The following is a 25,857-nucleotide window of genomic DNA, read 5'->3' on the forward strand; positions in this document are numbered from 1 at the left end:
TAGGTTGCGTTTGGTTGATATTTTTATTTGATTTTTATTCTTTTTAAATGTATAAAAAAATATAACATAATATTTTAAAAAGTAAATTCTTGAATTATTTAAAAAAATTTAAATAAGTTTTTATTTTTTTATTGGATTCAATCAAATATTTGTATTTTTATTTTAAATCAATTAAATTTTTATAATTAATAGTTGATTAATTATCATTAATTAAAATGATATTAATTTTTTTTATTTATATGATGCTGCTACGGTATGCTGACTTATTATAGTGGAGGATGAGATTGTCATATGATTACTTCATCATATTATATTATCATTTATTTGTCAAATCAACATGCCACATTAGCTCAATGTGGCATAAAATAGACACATGTCATTTTGACTAATCACATTTGGTCAATCATTAATTATTAAAGTCTTTTTGCTAGAATTGCCTAGGCTTTGGATATAACCTTTAGTTTCTGGATGAAGATTTAGAGCAAGAAGATCAACCCTTAAAGAAAGCCCTTCTTTTTCTGATCAATCCATCCATCTTCCTATAGCTATTATAGTGTTTCTTCGTAGTTGGAAACTCCTTCATGTAATGGTGAGAATGAGAATTCGAAGTATAGTACTAGTGATCAGCATATTTCATATATGGAAGAGAAAAAACCTTCAAACCTTGAACCAACCACTCTTTGCAATTCTCAACATAAGATTATAAAAATAAAATTTAACCATCCTTCTAAAATTCCTTATACTCAGAAATATATACAAATTGAAGATAAACCTTCCAAGCATGAAGCAGATACCCATCCTGAAGATGTTACGGTCATGAAAAAGACTTGCAACAAAAGGGTAAGTCTATCTCTTCATTAATTTTCTATTAGAATAATCATGTTTTATGTATAAGATTAACAGAGAATTATCGGTGATTTTGCCTGATGATAAATGAAACGATTTGGTCATGTCCTTTGTTCATCAAGTTCTACATAATGATTTTTTTTTCTTTTTTCCTTGTTTTCAGGACAAAGAGGAATTCGAAGAAGGATTGAGTAACCTGGCTGTGCCCAAAGGTCATTTAGTTCGGGTAGGTCTCTAATTTCCTGCAGATATCTTTCATTTGTTTACAGTTCTATTTTTTTTTTGTTTTTAAACTTCAAATTACATCATTAATTGTAAAAAAAATAATAATTAAAGGGATCCGGAAACATCAAAGCTGTGCCAACCACAGTGCCAGAGGCTAATAATTCCTTCATGCCTCATACAAAGCCTGCCAAGAGAAAGGTAATCTTCTGCTTCACTAGCTGTTCCCCTCTCTCTTAATTTCCAAGTGGTTAATTTCATTATTGAGGTTATGTTTATGAAAATTTATATGTATAAATTCAAACCAAACAAATCATGTAAGTTCGATAGTAAATCTAGAGTCCATGCCCCTTGTCATAATTTATAATAAGGATTATCTTTTTATAAAGTTTATTATCTTCCATTCCATAAATATCTTTCAAAGTATTATAAGAATCAAATCAAGACATCAAAGTTAAAGCCTTTATGTCTATTTATGCACTAAAGTCCTATATAACTATTGGGACATTCCTTTTGGGAATTGGGAGGTAGTACCAAATTTGTTACATATGATCTTTGAATATATCTTTGTAGCATATTTAGGTCGCATTTAGTTGATATTTTTATTTGTTATTTATTTTTTAAAAAAATATGCATAGAAAAAATATAACATAATATTTTAAAGCTTAAACTCTTGAATTATTTAAGAAAACTCATATAAATTTTTATTCTTTTATTGAGATCAATCAAATATATGTACTTTTATTTTAGAGTAAATAGAGTTTTATGATTAACGGTTGACTAACTGTCATTAATTAAAATGATATCAATTTTTTATAGTCATATATGGTATTAACATGGCATGTTAACTTATCATAGTAGTGGGTGAGATTGTCTCATGGTTACTTCATCATGTCACGTTATCACTTATTATGACAAATTAGTAGGCCACATTAGTATAATGTGACATAAAATGGATAAGTGTTATTTTAATTAATAACAGTTAATAATTTATTAGGACCTATTTGTTCTAAAATCAAAGTATAAAAACTTGATTAAATGTAATAAAAATAAAAATTTATTTGAATTTTCCTAAATAGTTCAAAAACATTTTTAAATATTATGTAAGAAAAAAATAAAAATGAATAAAAATAATAATAAATAGTAAAAGTATCCATCAAATTAAAACTTAAATATACCTTAAGAATTAAATTACATAATGAAAAATCTTCAAAACAAAAAAAAAATTACAAAATACATGAAAATAACTTCCACATATCTCACTACTATATATGAAAATATTTTTATCATAAAACACACTAATTAGAATTTAAGGCTCCAATTTAAACATTTCAAATTCAAATATCAAAATCAGATAAATGAAGTTTATGAGACAAGAAAGTATTATTTCTCATTATGTAATCAAATATTATATGTAAGAAAAATTTAAAAACACCCGTAAAAAAAAATTTTTAGATTATTTTAAAGTAAGCATTTTTAGCTATAATTAATGAAAAAGGGATTTGAGTTTTGCAGCAGAAAGAAGAAATGGAAAATGAAGTAGCGTTCTGGGAACAACATAAGCGTCAGCTTTTAGAGGTATGTAAATCTCAATCTGCATTTTGTTTTCCACGATATATTTAGTTTGTTTCCTTTTCTATATTCAGAACCAACGCATAATAAATAATGTTTGTGATTTCTTTCCCCCATGCTATGGTTTAATCAGTCGATAGAGAAAGTAAAGGATTGCTTGGAAAAGAGAAAAGCTCTCAATTTGCGACTGAAGGCCCTCAAACTACAGGTATCTCATCTTCTTGAACCCTCGTTTCTTTGCAATACATTTGTTGTGATTGATTAGTGTTTCTCTTATGTCTCCTCAGCTTTCTACTAGTAAAAGCAAAACCTGATTCGAGGTAATAAAAAAATTCTCGCTTCAAAAGTAATAATAATAATAATAAAATTACGAAACGTCTTATTGTTATTTTTTTTTTTTTTTTAAATTCAGACTTGATTGTAAAATCTTAAATGAACGTATAATTGATATATAAATACCGTCATTGACGACTGAAATAAGTACTACGAGATTAAAATTTTTACTTTTACTTATGAATATTGTTTTGCTTTGGTTTTGGCGTTTGTGTAGCGAAAGATGGTTGGAGGGGGATGATTTTGAGAGGATCTTCAGGACTGACTCCTAATGTAATATACCGGGTAGGGAGGTTACGTTTTATGCAGAGTGATCTCGAGTGCAACCATGGCTTTTGTTCTTTATAAATTACCATAAGGGCAGACTGATTAAAAAAAGGATCTCTGTACCAATCCAAAAAAAAAAAAAAAAGGAGGATCTCTGTCCCTCCTACTTAGTTATGCACACCACCGAATGGAAGGGTGGTTTTTGTAAATTTATGATGGTAATGAAATTCCATCATTTTCTTCTCAATAAAAAAAAAAAAAAATCAATGCATGTAATAATGCTCTTCGTATGTTAAACTTGTAAATTGATTTAGGTTTTAGAGATATATATTTGATTACAAATTAATCAATAATTTATGATCATTTTTAGCACTAAACACCTCACTTTTAATTATAATGTTAAATTCATATACAGGTACATTTTAGTCTATAAGTCTGAAATTTTAAAATGGTGTCTAAGACTTTCCTGGCTTCGAAAAAGTTTATCCTTTTTTGTGAGCTTTATCAATCAAAGCAAGCCAGATCAATTAATCCTTTTTTGGTTAAGGAATTAGTTTGAATTGAGAGGAATGAAAATAATTCATTTGTTAATTTGGGTTTTTTTTTTTTTTTGGGCCAAGTCTCTTATGATAAACAATCCCTTATCACTTATTTGTTTTATTAAAAATTTTACTTAATGCACAACTTTATGATTTTATCATCATTTTCCTATTAAAATAGTAGCAGACTTTCACATTGATCCCATATTTCAAAATAATTAGCACGTTTTGATTCAAATATACTAATTATTATACTTTTTATTTTTTTGGTATCAACTAGACTGGAGATCATTTTCTTTCACTACCTCTCTTAATATTTGGGTTTTAATTATTTCTTTTCTTATTGAGACTTTTTTATTACCTTTATACTTTTATCACTTTTTTCTAGTATTTATCATCACGTGTGTTGCACGTATATACTTGTTTTATATTTATTTGTACATAATAATTATATATAAAATGTTTTCGAAGTGTAAGGTTGATTTTTTTATAAATAAAATATAATTATATATAAGACAATTAATAAGTCAATTGAAAATTTGTGCTAATCATAATTTATAAATTATTCAATATTATTAGAATTAAGATAAAATAATTTTAAAAAAAATCATTTAATACAGTCAAAATTTACAAATTGAATAAATCTTAATAATATTTTATGAAAAAACATATTTTTAATAAAAATTATTCAAAACAATCATATACATACCTACAAAATACATAAATAATTTAAAAATAATAATAAACATCAAACAAAATTTTAAAATTTTTTTAAAAAAATTAAAATATCAATAATAAAAAAATGCAAAATAATACTTTAAAAATATAATAAACATCAAACAAAAATTTTTCTAGCAGGAATTTATGTACAAAACTGTTGGAAGTACAGACACCTTTGGCATGCATTGACGAACCAAACAAATCAAGACAGCCGCCCAGAGACCAAACAAGGATCAATTAAAAAAACTCATACATGATATGATTACAAATGAACACAGGTACAAGCCGGAAGATCAGCCAAGAAAACTTTTCTTGCAAAAGGTTTGACAATGGCCATCACAGCCTCTGCTTTCATTACCTCTAACAATCAGGCAGTCACAAACACACAAATATGGGAAGAAACTTAGATGTTGATCGTCGCTTCCCAAAGCCTAAGAATTCCATTACGACCGCCACTGCATATCCTTTTCCTTTCCAGGTCTGAAGCCACACATCTCACCTGGTTACCACAAAAGAGGCCAGAATCAAACCAGCAAAAACGTATCAAATCTCAACTAACATAGTTTTTGACCTTATAGCCACTGAAAGTAGAGAAAATCGAAACTGCTTGTTGAAGACTTTGGGAATTATTAAACTACCTCAACATCCACTCAGCAAGCAACAACAAAAAGCATATATGTGAAACAAATACAGTTTTTAAGACATTTAAATTGATCTTGGTTAGGAGTTTGGGTGAGCCTTATAGCTCCACATTGAAGGATTATGGAAGATCCGTTCAATGCTATCTCTCTTGTCCCCTCTTTTAAGTCTAAACTATAGTTGAAGGATATAATTTATCATTTTCCATTCCTCTCTTCTATCTTTCTTCCTTTAATATCTGGAAGCACGGCTATAAACCACAAGACACAGGCATGAGATGACAAGGACACAACAACCCCCATCAGGAAGATCCCAATCAGGGGCTATTTTCTGACTCTATTTTATGTGCTTTTGTGTATATGTGAGTGCTAACATAATTACTTAAAAAAAATAAAGAAGTGCACAAGAAAAAGCAACCAAGAACCATACAAGTGCAGGGAAAAATAAGCATACCACAGCACTGGTCTTTTGCGGGGTCCGATAAAGTTGCCACCCAGACATTTTTGATCCAGTGTTAGAGAAGCTACCAAGTCTCTCTTGAGGCCGATGGAAGAGAGACATAGAATTGTCAGCTGCTCCAATTCCTAGCCAGTGGTCTCCAGCATTTATAGATAAGATAGCAGCACTATGAATAGTTACATTCTTCACGCATTTTATACCCCCTGCATGGATAACAAAATAGAACTAGTAGCATTATTGACAGTAAAAGACGAATTAAGGAGATAACTATCAAATAATTATCATCAACAAGCACAATGAAGAGTCAAACTAGTTTTAGATTAAATCTTCAGCAATTGACTTAACCAGGTTGGATAAAAGCAAACCTAAAAGAAACTTGAATAATGCTCAGAATTTGATTATTGCACTTACCCTCCTCATTTTCCCAAAATCGGAGCAGCCCATCCGCCGAACCTGAGAGAATATTTTTCAAAATATTATTACTATATTCTATTCTTTTTCCTGCCCTAGAGATAAAATTGTTGCTGCAATTCATTCATATTTATAAAAATGCACTAAAACATGTAAAGGTTACAGTAAAGACATAAACAGACTCAGAGCCAACCAGTTATTATTCCTTTGTCTGATGCTGAATATTCGACACAAAGCAGTGGGCCAGCATGACAGGCAAGAACAGCATCACATGTTCCCCGGGAAACAGACCAAACTCTAGCAGTCCAATCATCACTACCTGTGACCATAGTGTCCCCATCCATTCTAATTGACCTGCATAACTGACACATGAACACTGTTCCTTCCGAGGTTTTCACACAGACACACACACACACACCAATGAACCAAAAAATTAAAAAATTCTGCATTTCTTTGCTAACCGTATCCACTTTGTATGCCCTAGAAGCTTGTGCATCTGCCTACCAGCACGGATGTCCCAGATGTTTGCTACCCTACAATGCGAAGGATTCATCAGATTGATTTCAAGGCAACAAGCCATAAATCTAATTTTATAATCTACAGGAGCATTGCAAGTGTTCTGGTACATACGCATCTCTGCCAGCAGCAGCCAAGATGCCAGTGGAGTCATCATACTCCATGCATAAAACTGCACTAGAACAACGACCAACTGTTGCCACACAAGTATCAGTTCGGACATCCCACATCTTCACAGTTCCATCATGAGCAGATGTTAGGACACGTTCACCTGACAGCATCTGCACACAGCTGACCTACAGTAAGAAAAACAGGGATCTTGTGATTCAATCATCTAATTCATGTACATTCAAGAAAAGGACAAACAGCTGAGATTGTATCTCTTTTTAATACATCTCCAAAGAAAAAGCATTTAGAATTAGGAACTACTAAAAGTAAAAAATAATTAATAAAATAAGAAAACAAAAGCTTTCCAAAGAGGTTGACAGGAAAGCAACTGAGAATAAAATTTTGCACCAGAACATAAGAGCCACAAAACACTGCATAGAAATGATCCCTACTCATGAGAAGCGGAATAAATATGCTGAGCAGCTTGCTTATCCATGATAAAAAAGACATCTCTATAGGGCAAGTATCACATGTAGTAGATAATAGTTTAAAACATGATTAGTAATCCAAAAAGTGCAATAAATAATTCTAACAAAAGGTAACAAAAACATACAGCTGTAGAGAGGTTCCTTCAACTTTGATTATAGATTATTCCTCAAATGTGTATATACATAATTACATAAGCATGTCCACACTTGTATGCCATATTCCTGACTTTACTGAGCATTGATAAAAATACAGATTTGGTTTAAAAAAAGAGAATGCTAAGAAACCAGAGTGAAAAGGAAAGGTCTTATGCTTAAAGAAAAACCCCTTTTTTTCCTTTCATTTCTTTCCAAAGCTACGTCAATGTCTTCCTCCCCTGACCAACCCTTGCCCCACCCCCTTCCCCTTCTTCATTTTTACATTCTGAGTATTTTAAACAGTCAATGATAATCAATGTTGTACACATTAGTGAGCTACAACAACAGAAATCATTTTATAAAGCCGCAATTATGGACCCACTTTATCAGGAAAATAGCACTTCCTTTCTTTCTAAACATAATATATAAATAATTGGAACTCTTTTATGCAACATTCTCAGATAACCGAGCAAATCCTTGACTGGTTCAAAACCTACTGATACTACCATCAAGGTAAAAAGTTAAGATGTCCTACATTATGATTAACATAATGCTGATAATAATTGGCATTGTTCTATAAATATGCAGATATATCTTCAACAATGCCAACAGGTGCAGCAAAAGCTGTATTCACCATTTACACATATTAGAAAAGGAACATTCCAGTCGTATACCCAGTTTGCAATCCAGAATGTTATGAACAAGCAAACCTGTGCATCATGACCCTTTAGCTCCTCTAGTAACTGGGATGTTTGCTTGTCCCATACAATAACAGATTGATCGTCAGAACCAGATACAACTTTTCCTCTGTCAGAACTAATGGCACGGATGGTTCTGCATGGAGAAAGAGTTACGGAAACTGTTAAATCAAATAATATGAACAAGAATATAAATTTAACAACCAAAGGAACATTGCAACAAGAAGCACAACCAACAAAAGGGTTTAAATATTCCATAACAGAGACCTTGTATGTCCTTTCAAGGTTGTGCGAAGTTCAGAACCGCGAAGACTAGGATCCCAAATTTTAACCTGGAAGATTTACATATCCAATTGAAACTTTCTCCACAAAAAAAAAAAAAACAATCAACTCAAAATTTTAATGCATGTAGAATTAAATGCTTCAGGATGTCCACTGAACTTATGATACTGAACAATCATAATTATATGCACCATTCAATGAACCAAGATTTTATGGAGGACAAACAAGAAACACAAAGATTCCATTCCATTACACAAGCAATGATAGTTAATTATTGAATACAATTTTAGATACAGTAGACATCTCTGTACTAGACATGTCAAATGTCATAATCGGATTTTGAAAGTGAGAAAAGCAACTAGCATACAGATGTGAATCTGATGGAGTTTACAGGCAATAAAAGCAACAAATATTTGGTGTGAAGGTCTAAGAACCCAAATGTTGTCTAGTGATTCTGGCCAGCTGAAATACCAATCAATGACCATTTGACAGTACAAAAACACCTAGAGGTTCCTCTTCATCTGAACACGATTCAAGAACAGAACAATCAAAGAGTGTTAGCTTGACAAAAGATTTCTCTTTTAGAAACATAACCACAGACCTGAACAAACAATATAATAACTTCTCCTATCATTTGAAAACTAAACCAGCCAAAGTTTGATCTTTTTTCCTCTTCTTTCCGGAAATAGCTGTTAGATAGGCAAAAAATAGCCAGAAGAGGAAAATATAACAAAGCCAAAAAAAAAAAAAAGGAAAAATTGGAGGGACTCCCTACTTGTTGCTTTCCACAAGAAACTCAAGCCATTTAAAGGCAAAACAAGATCAATAACATTGAACAGGCAATGTAGCACTCTAATCATGTGCATGAAAAAAATAACATGATATGGTAACTCACCGAACAGTCAGTGCTCCCACTAATAAAGAAACCTGCATCTTCACGATCACCCACCAGATCCCACACCTCTCTTCTTGTTACACAATGCAAAGCAGTAACAGCACCAGTATGACCCCTCAATATGCGAACATTGGTTTGCATTTTCTTCTGCCCAGCAGCAGACAAATCTTGTTTGCTCGGATTCCCATTCTCTGATGCAGTTAAAAGATAATAAACCATGAAAATCTAGGGTGCATGGCCTAAATATTAAACATTCCAAGCATCTAATGCTAACAAAAGATATACCTGAAGGCCCACCATCAGAAGTAGATTTACGAACACGACTAAAAGAGTTTGCTCTTGATGCTGTATCCCTGCTGAACATGCTCTGCACCCAGCTCCTTCCAACACCAGAAGCCTCTGCAGGTTGTTGATTCTCATCTGCGGCATCCTTTGGGCGCGGGGATGACAATCCAGGAGGCAATAGTGATTGTGACTTCACAGATGAGATGCCCCAGTAATTGATACGAAGTTGCTGGATATGTGACAAAAGTCCTCTAAGTTTTATCTGAAACATATTGGGGGAACAATCGATTCAGAAATTATATTCATGAATTGAAAGCAGAAGCTGTGTGGACAAGACGGCCAGGAATATTGAACAAAATGATTACTAGTCATGAGCATCAGCTTCAACATAAATAAAGTGCTTCATACTGGAGAGAGAGAGAGAGAGAGATGTTAAAAAAGGAAGGACAGGATGACTAGGATGAATATTCCGTTTAGAATGAATTCCAACATGTCAGAGTAGATTAAATTATTCTTTGTGTGGCTGAGCTTGCAAGCTTAATGGAAGTGCATTCCGTAATCATATAAACAGGATCTTGCACAAATATTTCTCCTACTTCTTAATCACATAACCAAACCAATCAACAAATGAAGGAAAACCAGTTCACTTCCATTACCAACAGCCAACTTAGATATGCTAAAATTTACCTTTAAAGAAACATGAGTTTTGAATGGGATGATAAAAGATATTTAAATGCATCCATACATACCAAGCAATGAGACAGGTGACTAGGTTTCACCAAAGGTACATGTACAGAAAAGGACCAACAGTACATAAATGGTACCTAACTATAACGTCAAAGGTGGTTGAGCCTTTTTTTTTTTTTTTTTGTGCAATATAGAAATATACTCATTTAATTGACACCATTAGTTAAAGTTGATGATGTGTTTTTCACCAAATTAAATTGCAATGCACGTCCATTATGTGGATATAAATTACAATTACCAGTGTGTATGTTTGTATGAAAGCAGAGGTCCTATGGGATGATTTCTGAGCTACATAGACTACCACAACTATGGAGGACACAAATGAGAAAGAAAAAAAATCACATTTGAGCAAAAGAACAGACTTGTAGCTTGTACAAAATTCAACTTCGAGATAATAAGTTGAAAGCTCAAAAGCCCAACTTAAAGAAAAGACAATAAATGACAATAAAGGTCCAAATACTGACACTGCATTCATATACTTTAAATAAAAAAGGGATATTTACAGATTGACTATTCAAAGAATGAGAGGGTAAATAACTACGTCAACAACAAAATAAAAATTGCAATCCTGCTATTAAATGTTAAAGCATAATTTCTTACATTAGTATCCCCAAATAACAGTATCAATAGAAGATTAAAAAGGTGCTTGCCAAATTGAATTAAAATCAAATTAACCAAATAAAATGAACATCATGTTCAAGGCATGAAAAATGAAATTGACAATGAACCAGGAAGAATGGAGTGAGAGGGCAAGGCTGCATGAAGGAGAGAGAAGTATTAAACAAGTCATGTTCACTATCACTTTCTATATATGCCTCCATAAATGCAGCCTCTTATCTAGGAGCTGTCAGCAAATTAATAGAGCCTTTGGAACTAGAATAGGGGAAAGCCAAAATACCTGATGCTAAAGAACAGGGTGTGGGTCCAGAGAAGAAAGTGTGAGCCATGGGTTTAGAGAAGAAGACCAAACAAGGTGAAAGAGGAAAAGAAAAGGGAGTGAGAGAGGAAAACAGTGTCGAAATCTGCTGTAAACATTGTTGATGAGAAAAAAAACAGCAAGTATGTTAAATAGAGGCTGATGGGTTTTCCAAAACCTGGAGGAAGAATGAAGAAAAGGGGAGAAAAAAACAAACTGAAGCAACTAATTTTCTTCATAAAAAAGGGTCAAAATGCAGGCATTTAAGTTCAGGTTATCAAAAATATTTTCCACATAAGTAACATTTAAATATTATTGATAGAAAACTACACCATCATCTATAATTAATAGTGTGAGTTAAGTTAGCAAATTAAACAGATGTAATAGTTTAAGCACCACATTAAACAAATGCTCAGTTCAGGTACCCAAATTAAACATGAAGTTATAAATTCAAGTACAATTTCTGCCATTAACCTCATTGATGAACCTATATCTGGGACAGTTCAAATATTCCTCATCCTTTATTCATATCATATATAGAAGTGAACATAGTGAATTCTTAAATTTACAACCCTTGGCTTAGCTTATGCAGATTTTAATTGTTTTCAACTTGTAGCTTAATCAGCATCTCAGATGCTTAGTGTTGTCCCTATCTTTGGCTAAAAAAAAAAAAAAGTTCTCATCTTTTCAGAACACTTCTAAAAAATCCAAAGCAGATAGATTCCTTTGTCAAGGAACATCCAATATTCATTACTTGAATGGTAATAAATGACATGAGAACCAGTTAGAAACTTAAAACAGAAAGAATCCTTAGATCAAGCAATACATCAAAAATTAATCAATCAGGCTGCAGAGATAATCCCGAAGCATACATATGTTGTTGAAAGTTAGAAGAAAAAAGAAGGCCAAGACCCTTCTATAAACATTGTACTTTATTGTCAATCATAATAACATACTGCAGTGTGGAAGATTTACTTACGAGCAACTTATATCCAATATTGTATCTCTCTGCTATAGTTTCAATCATGTACCAGCCATCATTATCAGCAAGTCCCAGGCCCGCCTTCAAGATAACAGGAAATATGATTAATGCTTACAGATTTGAAAACAAACAATAAAATACATACAAGTGGTAGAAGAAGATTATAAATTATGAAACAAACTACCATGTGCAAAGCCAATACAATTAGCTGTGCTGTCACCATAGTTGCATAATTGGCAGATCTGAAAATAAAATAAAAAACAACAACCACAATAGATAAGCAATAGTTTCCACTTTCACTTGGGAAAGAGAGAGGTTCAGTGAAATTGAATGTGCCAGAAAAATAAAACCGATTGGCTAGAATTTTCTGTCTGGGAAGGATAAAGAACAATATTTGAAAAGAAAAGAGAGAAGGAAAAGAACCCAGAAATTCATCTGGGACAGTTTAGCATGTAACTGTTCTTGACAAAAAAGCAATTGCATGTAACTTTTAATGAGCTTGGACAGTTTAGATTAAATTAGATTGCAAAGAGATCAAGGACTGATTGTAGGGCTACAGCAACCCTATTGGAAATAGACTCTTAATGTCAGGTTAGTGGCTATCTTATCATATTTTTCAGATTTATGTGATAGAATTAAACCCAAATTTTCAGTGGTTTATCCCAGAACTAACTTCTACTGTGTTGACTTCTCCTAGCACAACACGAGATTCCATGCTTGCTGTAAAAATCCACCAGTGTGATAGATCTTATGTGATGAACTTAAATCAGAGAAAGCCAGCAAGGAAAGTAGAGTAGCAACAATTATTCAATCTATTTCTTTGATCTCTAAGTTTTTCATCTGTCATTTCTATATGTTCAAGATTGGACCCTTTTTGAAGGCCAAAACAATTTTGCTCCGCACCACCCAGGGAACTTCTTTCCATATTTCTTGGATCATCCCTTCTCCCTTTGAAACCCTATCATCCATTGGCATTTGTATTGAGAATTAAATGGGACAAACTGCAGGCAAGAGATTTAGATTTACTAAAATGCACCCCAACAGATTTACCAAGATATTGGGGTAGGCAGACTCATATAGCCATAACTCAACAATAAGCAGAGTTTCAGCATGTTTCAACCAACAAAAGACACCAGCATTGGTAACTAGTAGTGTAATTATCTCAGATTAAGTTGCAATTATAGACCTGATCATGTCAAGTTGGTTGAAGAAACCATAGAATGGAATAACACATATAACAAGTTAAAATCCAGCTGAAAAGTGAAAAGAACTAAAAAGAAACTCAGTAAAACCATAACAACAGTTGCAAGTCACATCAGTCCACTATGATTTCTGCCAAAAACCTCATCCTAAAGCATAGCTGGTTCGATGAGCAGCCAAATTTCAAAAAAGATTACTACAATATAACTATATTTCATGCACAAGATAATAGAATTAACAAATAATATTTCAGAAATTACATTTTAAAAATACTAAACTTATTAACATACTTGTTTGAAGACTGCTCCATAAGATAGTCAAAGTATCCTTCCCAAAACCTGAAACAATATCCAGCTGCTTTCTAAGATTTCAATGTTTTGTACAGAACCCTAAGGGCAAACAGGTTCTCAAAGGCAACTGAAGGAACAAATAATAGTCTAAATTTTGGAAGACAGAAATAATGTACCACCACTAAAAGTAAACCTTACGCAAAGGCATAACTGACTAACTTTTGATTTATAGAAACCAAATCCTACTTAAATAAGAAAAAAATGACCATTAAACATAAGTCCAGTGAGTGGTACACAGTAATACATACCGTAACTCCTCCCATATAGACAGAGAAATAAGATGACGCTGGACATAGTCTGGAACATTATTGGCATCTTTCTTATACATCTCAGCAGACACTTCCAGGGCATCTCTAATAGTCGAAACATCATTTCGAGAAGTTGCTCGACTGATTGCTGTTTTGAGCTGAATTTGTGCATTAATACATTTGGGGGACAAGGAGGAAAAAGAAAAACATTATTACAAGATGAACATCAAAAGACATGTCAGAGCAGAAAGTAAAAAATAAAAAAAACAGCCTATCAGAAGTTGGTGAATAATTTGCTTCATTAACAAAAATACTTAAGTAATATTAATTATTCATAAATTACTCAAATTTCTAAAACCATTAAATACTGAAAACGAAAAACCGTCACATGAAATGGTAAAACATGAATTACTAGCTCCACTATTTAAAACCCCAAGTACAGCCACAATTTACATTACATACCAATTCTTTCACTGCTATAAACTGTTCTTCAGTCAACTGACCATGCCATCCCTGAGCATGAAATCCAGTATAAAGTTACTACCGCACTAAAACAGTTAATCACGGTATGATTCTAATAGCTATACATACTGAATTTATGTGCTCCCTTATGCACTCAACAAAACCACTACCACCAATTCCCTCTGCATCAGACTCAATCAAAGCTGCGAAATGAAAGCACATATTCTTGTTAATGGAAGCAGATAATATTTACAACTACAGACATAAGATGTCAGCCTAAAGTATGAATTAGAACTGAGCTCTTTTAGGAAACATACCCAGAATTGTGCCGTATTCAAATGATGAAAGCGGATCCTCTGTTGCTCCCAATTTCAAAAGACGTAGCCATAATCCCTGCCAAAGAAGAAAAGCACAAAATTTAAGAGAGAAAATGACAAAAAGTACCACCATAACAACGTAGCATCAACTTGACATTATGAAACCAAGCAAATTATCTTTTTCTTTGTCTTATTTAGAGAATTACAACTTGATGAAAGAAAAAAACAACCAATAATTTTTCTCTATGCAATTCATATTTAAGAACAATCTGTTTCTCTCCAACACATAGAAAGCAAACCCTCCTACTGGCCTTCATATCAACAAAGACACAATAATAAAAGACCACTATAACAATTTCAGCCTCAGGTTGACATCGTGAAACAACCAAAATCTCTTATCTTGTTTGAGAAATAATACAAAGCAATAATTTTCTCTTTTCACATTCATATTGTAACAACAACCAGTTTCTCTCCTACATATACAAGCAAATTCACTAGCTGAATTTCGTGTCAACAAAGACACAATAACGTACAGAACCATTCATAGAAGGAACTAAATCAAACAAAAGGCAATTTCAATCCTCCAATATCAATCGTAGACATGAAATGAAGCGAAAGAATTGAAAACAAAATGTATTAAAAAAACAAATTGAAAAGAAAAAAAGATCATGAACTTATACCTGCAACTTAACTTTAATGTCCAAAACCATGCGCTCTCTTTCTGCCTGCAAAACAATGATAGTTTGAATTCGTTTACAGCAATTCTTATCTTGACAAAAAAAAAAAACTAATGAAACCTAGGACTGATAGTAAATAGAACTTACAGCTCTCTCCAATGAACTTACAGAAGGTGAACTGGGAAAGCAAGAATGAACTTGTTAGGAACAAGTTTAACAAGTATGAGCAAGTACACAAAATATCTCAACTTATAATGTACCTTGGAGTTTGCCTTCCCGAATATTCAAAAGCCCCATTTGCTGCAGCAAGAATCTGCTTTCTCTTTTCTTCTTCCTCTTCTGTTCTAACAGTTGAAGGGAACCTGTCATAGCTATACTTGGCACCTGATCCTGAAGAAAATAAGAACAAGCGAAACATTGATTTATTTACATCCTCCCATGTATTTGTCACTTTGAATAAGATTGATGTGAATGAATCAAGAACTTTGACAAAGATTCACAAAAATATACCTGATACTCCAACATCTGGATCTGATATTGTTATGATTTCAGGCTCCACCATTGTGGAAGAAATAATCAAAAGAGGATTTTGACCTCTTCCTATGGCATCTTGTAATTTGTCAAGAAGGTTATTATTGTTCTCATCTGAACCTATACCTCTCTCCAGATAATCCAAGAAACCGTGAGAATCTAGAAATTGTGCTATCTGCCCAAAAAAGGGGGAAAAAAAGAAGACAACAACAACAGCACCAACAGGAGATGAGAAAATTTTCAGAAAACTGACGAAAAATCAAAAATAAAGATTCTTAAATTAACAAAAGAGCGAATGCAGCTATGGAAGAAGAAACTGGTTTTTTTCATTAATTTAATTTCAGTACCAGCCATTTAGGATTTTGTTTTATAAATTCTGGTTGTGTCATGTACAGGGATTACTGTAATTTACGCAAATCCGGCAGCTGGGGTAAAATTTGATTGAGTTTAAATTGTTTTAGGAATTTCAGAAATTAGATTTTCGAACCCAAGTTGGTTATTCACTTGTTTAAAAACTAGTTATCGATTAGGAATACTAGTCTAGTAGGTCAGTAGAAGCCTAGATGTCTTAATAAATGCCTTCTAATCTTCATATTATAGCACATGCTTTTTTTGGCGAAATTATTGAGGCATGGATGTCTACTAAACACCTATGTAACTTTCATGTCTTTGTTTATTGAAGCAAAAATGCCTAAAAGTATAGAATGCTCTTTTCTCCTCCTCTCTTGCTACAATGTTCTCAAGTTACTCAAGTCAGCATAAAAACAGGACCCATAAACTTGCTCCAAGCTCTGCTGCTGCCCAAAACTTCCAGTAAAGCATCCTTCAGTTCGAGCCTCTGTATTGAGATTAAATCTCAACTAAATGAATCCCTAATTGCTAATAAAACCTTCAACAGTATTTTATACCCCAGCCATAACCTTAAAATCCAAATGTCTAACCTAACCCTTTCTGAACCCTAAGCAAACTCCTCAAACTGCCCAACATCAAGAGCATTGACTTTGTATACACAATCCTAAAAAAAATGTACTAACAGAGTAGAATAATGATGTAAAAACCAGGGAATATGCTTTAAAAATTAGGCAAACAAGAAATTTCTACCATAATATACATCAGAACTGAACCATCACTAACAAATTCATTTATGAAAGATAATTTTAAGAAAGAAGACATAGCATCACCATAGGCTCTGGTGGCTGATTGGTTGACCGAGACCGCTTCTTCAAAAATGCCTGAGTGTTGAAGGCCTGAGTGGCATTGTTTTCCTAACAAAGATCATTTCAACCAAGATACTCAGGTTAGGTTGGTCCAAACAGTAAATGCCAAACTCATACAAGATCAATGACCGATTTTCATACTATGAAATTGCGGTAGCCACCTAAGATTGAAGCAAAGAACTTTAGGAATATGAACCTGCGCATACAAACAATTTGCTTAACACAATTAATTCTTCAAATTAATCAGATACGTAAATAAGAAGTCTTAAATCACAAGTTGAATATTGCACCATATACAAGATAAGCAATAAAAACAAAATTTCCGTAGAAGGTTAATCAAATGCATATCATAAATTTTTACAGCTTGGCTTTCAAATACAGAACAGAGAGAGAGAGAGAGAGAGAAAACAAAAACAAAAAACATGGTGAGAATCAGAAGATGCCTGGAGAGAAATAGAGTCAACTGGGAAAGGTAGGGATAGAATCAAGAGGCAAATATCTCAATACTCAAACTATTCAAATCACAATAATTCATAATACCAGCTCCTCAATAAAATTAACCAACCAAAGATTTATAGATACAAGACATAAGAGCCTTAGATAAAGCCAAACTTCCAAATATTCCTACTTAAAAATAAACCCTAAAGCCAGTCCTCCACTAAGAGAAATGAACTACAAAAAGTTTTGTAGCAACAGAAAAATTACCATGGGCAATTATTTCTGTTAATGTCATACTTACATTCCACCAGGAAGGTAATGTTCCAAAACAAGAATAGCTCAAGCAATCACGTAAATGTCCGATAGAAAATTTTTGCCAGTACATAAGGTGAAACTTAATGTTATTCAAGCAATGTCTTAAGTTGCAGTCCATACAACTATTCCTTCAATAATATTGATTTAAACGAATACAGCCACAGAAAATCTTTCTCATTTTGTCAATTATCTGAAATCATTACCAAAAAGAAGCCATCAATTCAGTTTTTGTCTCAAATTACAAAGGCAGAGTTTGAGGTACATGCAAAAATAATGTGTATCAATAAAGGAGATAGCTAACTAAGTAAATATATAGAGGTCATTCACACATCTACAGAGAGAGAGAGAAAGAAGAGAGCCACATGATAATTTCAAACATTAATAATGCAGTCTGAATCAACATACATGAAAGCTCAGATAATAAGATCAAGCATAACCAGCATGCGATAACTTTTCCAAGATAATAATGTAATTTGATATTTCTCTTTTTCTTGCCATAGTACCCCTTTTCTCCTCTACAAGTAAAATGAGAATGAAAAATGAACATATGCACTCCACTTCATAAAAGCAACAATCCAAACCAAATATCATAAAACAAGACTTTTGCAGTTTAAAACAGAGAAAACAGATAGAAACTGGTTACAATCTTGTCAAGAAAACAATATGAGAGAATCTTCACAACAAGATATGTCAATGCACTTAGTATAGAATACTTGCTATAGGAATGTAATATATACTTCATAACATTTCATGTGGCATCCAAGTATCACCTAAGCTGAAGGTCATGATCCTCTCCCCAAGGCTTGTTGCTGATTTTAAAATTTTGATCTGATGAACCACATAAATCAGCCTTCATCTGATCTATACCCACCACATTTGGATACAACAATTTCAGTATTTCACCACGCAACAAACTTAATTCTGGGTCGGGAATTGGTGGTATTTCTTCTGTCGTGGTGATTTGGTTAAACTCAAGATCCACAACAACTACCTACAACATAAATCAAGGGAAAAAGAAGCTTAAAATATAAAATTAAAAGTTTCAATGTCAAGAAGATAAATTCTACACTGAAATCAGTTACTAAATATTAGGTAGCAAATTTTTAAGCTCAAAAATCTTATGGAAAATCATCTGCTTGAGATATTCTAATTTTCAGGATCTCATAGATGCATAGAGAGCAAACACGATATTATGAGTATAGTAATGCCTAGAAATAATCCCAGAGATAGGAGCTGGATCCAAAGTCCCACAAGGACTTGGTCCACATTGCTCCATTTTGTGATTTCCCCTTTTTAAGAAATAAAATGGAAAGGGAAGGGCAGAGGAAAGAAGAGGTATGGCGTTGTAAGATCTTGAAAAAGAAGCCTAGAAAAGGAAATGACGTTGGGATGAGTGTCTGAAATTCTAAGTTCCCCCATTTATGCTGCATTGGAACAAAAGAAAATTTCCCAGGAGAGAGAGATAAACAAAGCACTAAATATTCTCAGGCATAAGACATCAAACATTCACCATCACCATGCTTTTGGTAAATACATGAAGTTTCTAGATTGGTAACTTGGCCACCTTAATTCTCATTGCAAGTGAATAGGGATTATTCTTTAGATAAAATAACTTCACTTCATGTATCCTGAATATGTATAAACACATATGAGTGATCCTATGTTATATAATGCAATATCTTTTGCCATCAATCAGTTAAGTAGTTATCTACAAGAAAGATTAATTTAACGAAAAGCAACCATTTAATTATTACAACTAATGACGAGCTCCCATGATTTTGATATTCAGCTTGACATCCAAAATCTTATAAATTGAAAATCAGATATGTAAATTATAGACTTAATTTGTAAACAGATAAGGCAATTGTTGACTAAAAAGAAGCCAGACGACCCAGAATCACAGAAAGAAACTTGCTTCGTAGCTCCCAATCATGGTATTTTTCAATGCTGTGAGTCTAAAATCAAGCAAAAGTTGTGAAATGAGTACTCTGCTAGCTGTTTCCACAATGACTAAAAGTCTTAGATACCTGTTGCCCGTTCAACAAGCAGAAATAAATGAATTCCAAAGTGTTTTGCAAAGTCATTTGTCCTTTTTAATACAAGGGAGAGTGCTACAGTTCAAAACTGGGATCTCAATCCAAACCCCACCCCACTGTGGGCTCAGCAAGGTCATTTACGAAATGAGTTAAGATGGGAAATATTGGGAAGCAACAATAATAATTGAGAGCAGCATGCAATAACAAATCATATACAAATACTACAGAAACAAACAGAAAACAGTGAAAAAGAACACAAACGTAATAAATACTGAAGTTCATGCAAACTACTTACACCATCCATAACAAGATTTGATGTATCAACACCTGAATGGAGACCCATCATGTATGGTGTAGGAGCGTCAATGTAGTCTACTCCACTGAAAAACAGTAATGGAATGTAGACATGCTTCAGCACGAAAAAAAGTTCATGAATTAGATTATAGTTTACAAATCACTCAAACAAAAAAAAAAAAAAACACTCAGCAGTGGCTTATCTAAATATATGAAAAGGGAAACGATGAAAGGTTAGCTGTGATTTTATCCATCATACAGCAGATAGTACCTACCAGTTTTTAATTAATTAAAAGAACAGTGAGTTGAATGTATAAAGCTTACCTGCCACCGAAATGGATAAATCAAATGGCATATGGCCTCTGAGACTAGAGTTAAAAGTGAATACCTGCCAGAAATCAAATAAAGCAAGGGAAACACATTAGGACAATAACCACCTGTTCGATTATGATGAAAATGGTGACAAAAAAATCAACATCAAAGAAGATACTGACAATCTGAATGTCAATAACATCTCTCGGCAACCTTAAATACATTTTATCACTGCAACCACATCAGTCCTAGGTGCAAGTAACCAATTAGATAAGGCCTCATCAAACAAATTGGGCCTAACAAACATGGTTTCTAAGACGACGTGATCTGAGTTACTAATCACTTGACTAAGGTTCTTTTTTCAGGGAAAATCACTTCACTAAGTTTAAACAGGAAATAAATAAAAACAATTTGACGAAACTTTTGAAAGTGCTTTTGTATAAAGTAAAGGGTCTCTCAAGGAGATGTACCATGAGCTATGGTAGAAATAAAGTATATCCCTTTGATATTTCAAAACCACAATTAAAACTGCAAAAAGCTTGTGTATTTAACATGCTAGCATTAAATAGAGAAAAACTGCATAAAAAGCACATTGTCCAACGGAAATAAAATAAAATATTACAACAATTTAAAGAAAATCAACAAAAAATTAACAGAAACTATACTTTTCTTTCAAAAAGTCATGAGTGATATAGCCAGTTTCACACAACAGCTTGCAAAAGCTCACAACCGTTCCATCAAAAGTGCTAATATTTACAACTTGGCAGGAACTCAAAAGAATTTCCTTTGCTCTAGATTTAGAAAATTACTTGTTAGATCGAAGCAAAATCCTCCTTTCAAGTAACACAGCTGTAAAAAATTTAATCAAGTTGTCAACATCCAAGCACTGTACCAAAGGCTGAAATGATATCTGCAGCAGTCGGTGAAATATATGTCAGCTATTTTATTATTTATGTTCTGCTGTTCATAAATAATTTCTTAGGCTCTGCTCGAGTTGATGCTTTTGCTATTTTCCTTTTGTTTTTTTATTCATTTTTTATTTTTTTGCTTTTCCTTTCTATTCATTTTTTGCAATATATATATATATATAGCAAATAGCAAAGGCATCAACCAAACAGAGCTTCAATAATACAATCAGCAAAAATGCATTATCATGCAGCTAACGTATCAGAGAAGAAACAGAAACTCATACATCTGCATGAGGTAGACCATCTTTCGGGGGAGCCTCCACAGAAAGCAAGCAACTGTCAATAGCAAACAAGACCCGATCTTTCCCAGGTGTAGGCAACGGTACTTTGGAGACCATATATGCAATAATATCCCACAATGGCTTGCTGAAATTGTCACAGAGCTGACAACATTAAATGCATTAAAAAGAAAAGCACAGATTTCTATATCTCCATTGATCATGTAATATTATTCAAACGTATTAAATCATTAACAAAAAAAAAGACAGGTATAAAATATTGATCTCATCTTGAAAACATGAAAAGCCAAAATAAGGGCTGGAACAATCAATAATTTTGCAGCTGATCTGTTATACTTGTATCCAATTCAGCCCTTGGCCCTTCAACTATAATTTTGGGTTAATTAAGGACTCATAAAAAACCCAGTTGTTGGTCTTTAATAGCACTTACGTAGCACAAACTTAAAAAAACCCTATGTTGGTGGATAGATGGCAAAAAGATTCATAATTTTAATCCATTTATTTTAAATTAAGATAATTAAAATTAGATTGGCCTTAAACTTTTTTTTTAATTAATAACTATAATTAACCCTCAATATATCACAAAAATAAAAAATGAACATTGAAAGTTGAAGTTATAATATGTCCATGTTTCACAATCTGCAATTGCATGTCAAGCCAAAAATGAAGAAAAAATCTAGAATAGCAATGGGAGGACTGATGGAAGGAGGAGGGGAAAAGAGGACAGAGAGATGGGGCAAAAGGAAAAAGGGGAAAAGGCATCTTCAACCAAGCAATTTATGCCATTTGGCACATCCATTATAAGGTTCTCACAAGTCACAATCAACATCAGAGATTGAAATTACAGCACGGGATCTGGCACCCTGGCATCAACTTGACGTTGGAAGTGGATCTGGTATTAGATGTGTGCTTCAGCATGGATTGGCCCAGATCTGACATTTGATACCGATTGGCAACACATAAAACCCTAACCAGGGCTGGACAACACAAATATGGTATATAGCTTTGAATATAATGCTTGCACTGGTTTCAGTATAAAAGGTGCTCATTTTGTGCCAAATGGCCCGATCCAATGCCATCCGACACAAGTCTAACTATTGATGCCAGATTGGTGTAGTCTGGCATTTAGTCCAAAATTGCGGATAACAAACAAAAAAGAGAAAAGAAAATGGGAATATAAGGAAAACAAATAAGAAATCAAAAGAAGATTTCTTAATCTAAAATATTTATTCTCAAAAGTGATCTATCTGTTCTAAAATTAGGTTATTTATACATTCAAATTTTAATTAAGATCAAATATGATTACATTAGCTTGATTCATGGATAAATAAGTTACATCATTAAATTTTCCCATGTAGATACCAATTTAGCATGTATAGCACAAACATATTAAAATTTTTGACATATAGACACCATTTAAGACATGATATGGGCACCTATTCAATCAACTAAGGCAAAAAAAAACAAAAGGAGACAATTAAAGTTTTCAAAACAAGATGTTTTTGGTCCCACAAAATCACAAGCAATTTAGTGTTTATGACAAATTAAAACTCACCTACTACCAATAGGGGAAAAGCAAAGTGCAAATAGCTCTTCTAGTGCATCCCGAAGAACACGAAAACAAGGTGAGCGTGAAACAAGACAGATACATTTGTCAGCAAATGAGTTTGTGGGTATACGATAAGCTTCCGCAATATCCTCACTAACTGGATCCCTAAATGCGATGCAACTGACATAAATTTTTGACCCATCTCCCTCTGCAGAAAATAATTCATCAAAACCGACAAACAAGTTAATGGTGTTTTGGGGCAAAACAAATAAACAATTGCCATTGAGCTTTACAGCGCATTCACATGAAATAGAATTGTAATAAAAACGAAATAAAATAAACAAACTGAAACGAGCAAATCCCAAATGTGATGTCATGAAACATGTCATGGTTAAAGAAAATTCTCTAAACAGGTAAGAAATGTTTATCTAGGGACTGCTTCATTGAAAAGAACTCCTACAAATCTCTAGTTCTCCCTAATGTTTTCCACACCAAATGATAGAACTAATTCCTAATTTCCAGAACAGAGTTTGAACATTATAGGTGAAGTCCTCCATTTGGTGCTAAAGTTCAAATAACCAACCACAACCATATCCATTATCAATTGCAAAGGAGATAGATGCCTGGTTTAAAAACACCATGAGACCCTTAAGTGTAAGAAAGTTGTCATCTACCATCTAGAAAAAGCAAAATAAAAATAAAAAAGGCTGCAGAAACAGCAAACAATTCAAATGCTGCCAAATTGGGAAGCCAGAATAGGAACATTCTACATGCAGTTCACTATCAATTTGTTCTTTGAGTGTGAAGAATCCACCTGATCCTCCGTAAAATACTTAATTTACCTAGCCAAATCAATCATTCAATAAAATTCATTGTCTATCACAAAGAAGATTGATGCCAAACTCACTTGCCACTACCATGAGGCAATCAAATAGCAAGCAATAGATTTACATGTGATGAGATGAAAAGAATCTTAGAGAAGTTGTCAGCCGCTAAGTCTGCAAAACAGCAACAATGCAAGAGCTGGAGTTCTCTAAACCAGGCTAAAGCCTGTCCCCAACTAATAAACGCAGCAGAGGTTTTTCACATTGATAGCATCTTCAATCTGATGACAATATCCTCCATGACAACAACTAGAATTTCATAAGATCAAAGGTGCCAAACCTAGAGCATTCTGATCTTATGGGAACTGCAAAATCAAAACTTCTAAAGATAGGGTGCATATCTTGATTATGAAACATAACACTAAAGCTAAGTAAAGGCTGACCAATTAGTCACAGTTGACCAGGTTCAAAGAATGGGTCTTGTGAAAGTCCTAATGCAAAATATTTATGGAAATAAAACTTATTCATCAAGTACAGCAACATTCCAGTTTCCACCTTACTTCAAATAACTATCTGTTGCTAAACTCGGACTTGATCTCTTCTACATCTCAAGTTCGAAGAGCTATCAGTGGTTTTGGATCCTTCACTTCATCATGTAAGTGGAAGAGGAAAATTAAAGCTTGTGAGTTCTGACATACTCTTCCACTGTTAGACTTGCTTGTTAACCATGCAACAACACAAGCAGATAGCTATACAAGGGAAAATAGTCAGAACAGACCACAAAGGAATTTGAACTACGGATTGCTATCAAGCATTTCTCTGATAGTTGTTGCATTCCTCTATTTCACATAATTAATTTCAAAAATCTCTCCAAGTTGCAATTCCAATCTATATCAAGCCCAATGGCAAGGCAAGCAGAAGGCCAGTGAACCCGCCAGCACCATTTGACAAGCACATTGTCTAAATTATACTAAAGGGGCAGTTCCAATCACGCAAAACCTACATTAAGCTCAATCAATTCTCATTATGAGTATAAGAATCGACTTCATGAAAACAAAATCCTCTTCCTTGCGACACTAAATACAAAAAAAAAATTATTACATAAAAACAACAGAGGATACACTATCATACCAGTCAAAACAATGGGATAGCTCCGCGGGTAAGTCGAGGGATCGTTAGAATCAAACCCTGATGAATAAAACTCCACGCCAGCAGGCAAGACGCACTGCAAACATAAGGTTTCAACATCAAAACCACAAACATTCGAAAAAGCAATTCAAAATATTTAAAATGATTGAAATTGAAGGGACATTACGGTGGGGAGCTGAGGAGGAGGAGGTGGATAGAGGGAATGATTGGGAGGCGGATACTGGTCAAGCAGAGATGGCAAATACATGTACTCGGTTCCGTGGTACCCTTTCGTCCCGTCTAGTGTACGAATCTCGGGGCCAAGCCCGCACACCACGAAGTACTCAAATATTCTCGCCATTTTTTATTATATGGCTTGGATCTGATACTGGTTGTAATCCTTCTCCGATGAGTTGATTGGTTGCTATGGTTTTCGAGATCTGATTTGCATTTTTACTTTAATTCTGGGGTTTTCTGTAGAAGAATTGGAGAGATTTTGAAAAGACGAAGGAATTTAATCGAGGAAGAGCAGAAGGAAGCTTCTTTCTTAGACTGTTAATTTGTTTGATTGATTTTTGACTACGTATTGTGATAGCTCGACTTCACCTGAGCAGCTTTCTCACCTGCGTTTTGCTCTCTTTTTTCTCGTTGCATTTTTTTTTTTTTTTTGGGTTGGTTTCTTTTTCTTTTCT

General features: G+C 33.5%; 1 protein-coding gene across 2 annotated transcripts; it reads right to left on the reverse strand.

Moving 5' to 3' along the window:
• Nucleotides 1-4,625: 4,625 nt before the first annotated feature.
• Nucleotides 4,626-25,838, reverse strand: SCD1 (stomatal cytokinesis defective / SCD1 protein (SCD1)). 2 transcript variants are annotated; one of them, XM_018118077.2, is made up of 31 exons: nt 25,353-25,838; nt 25,169-25,262; nt 23,220-23,421; nt 21,650-21,791; nt 21,267-21,367; nt 20,470-20,533; nt 20,147-20,260; nt 18,586-18,806; nt 17,204-17,258; nt 17,027-17,110; nt 15,825-16,020; nt 15,575-15,704; nt 15,462-15,492; nt 15,318-15,362; nt 14,638-14,713; nt 14,450-14,523; nt 14,321-14,371; nt 13,859-14,016; nt 13,551-13,598; nt 12,245-12,302; nt 12,058-12,141; nt 9,416-9,677; nt 9,131-9,321; nt 8,221-8,285; nt 7,966-8,089; nt 6,639-6,820; nt 6,470-6,541; nt 6,202-6,362; nt 6,009-6,050; nt 5,592-5,800; nt 4,626-4,998 (listed from the first exon to the last, which is right to left on the reverse strand). In XM_018118077.2, exons 1-31 carry the CDS (start codon nt 25,524-25,526, stop codon nt 4,903-4,905), a joined length of 3,606 nt encoding a protein of 1,201 aa, XP_017973566.2. In that variant the 5' UTR covers nt 25,527-25,838; the 3' UTR covers nt 4,626-4,902. The 2 variants fall into 2 exon arrangements, with proteins under 2 accessions (XP_017973566.2, XP_088660870.1); XM_088804744.1 differs by lacking the exons at nt 25,169-25,262; nt 25,353-25,838 and having other exon boundaries at nt 21,650-21,808; nt 23,220-23,353.
• Nucleotides 25,839-25,857: the final 19 nt, after the last annotated feature.

The sequence above is a fragment of the Theobroma cacao genome, chromosome 3, assembly GCF_053813885.1.
Source record: "Theobroma cacao isolate CCN51 chromosome 3, ASM5381388v1, whole genome shotgun sequence".
Classification (NCBI taxonomy): domain Eukaryota; kingdom Viridiplantae; phylum Streptophyta; class Magnoliopsida; order Malvales; family Malvaceae; genus Theobroma; species Theobroma cacao.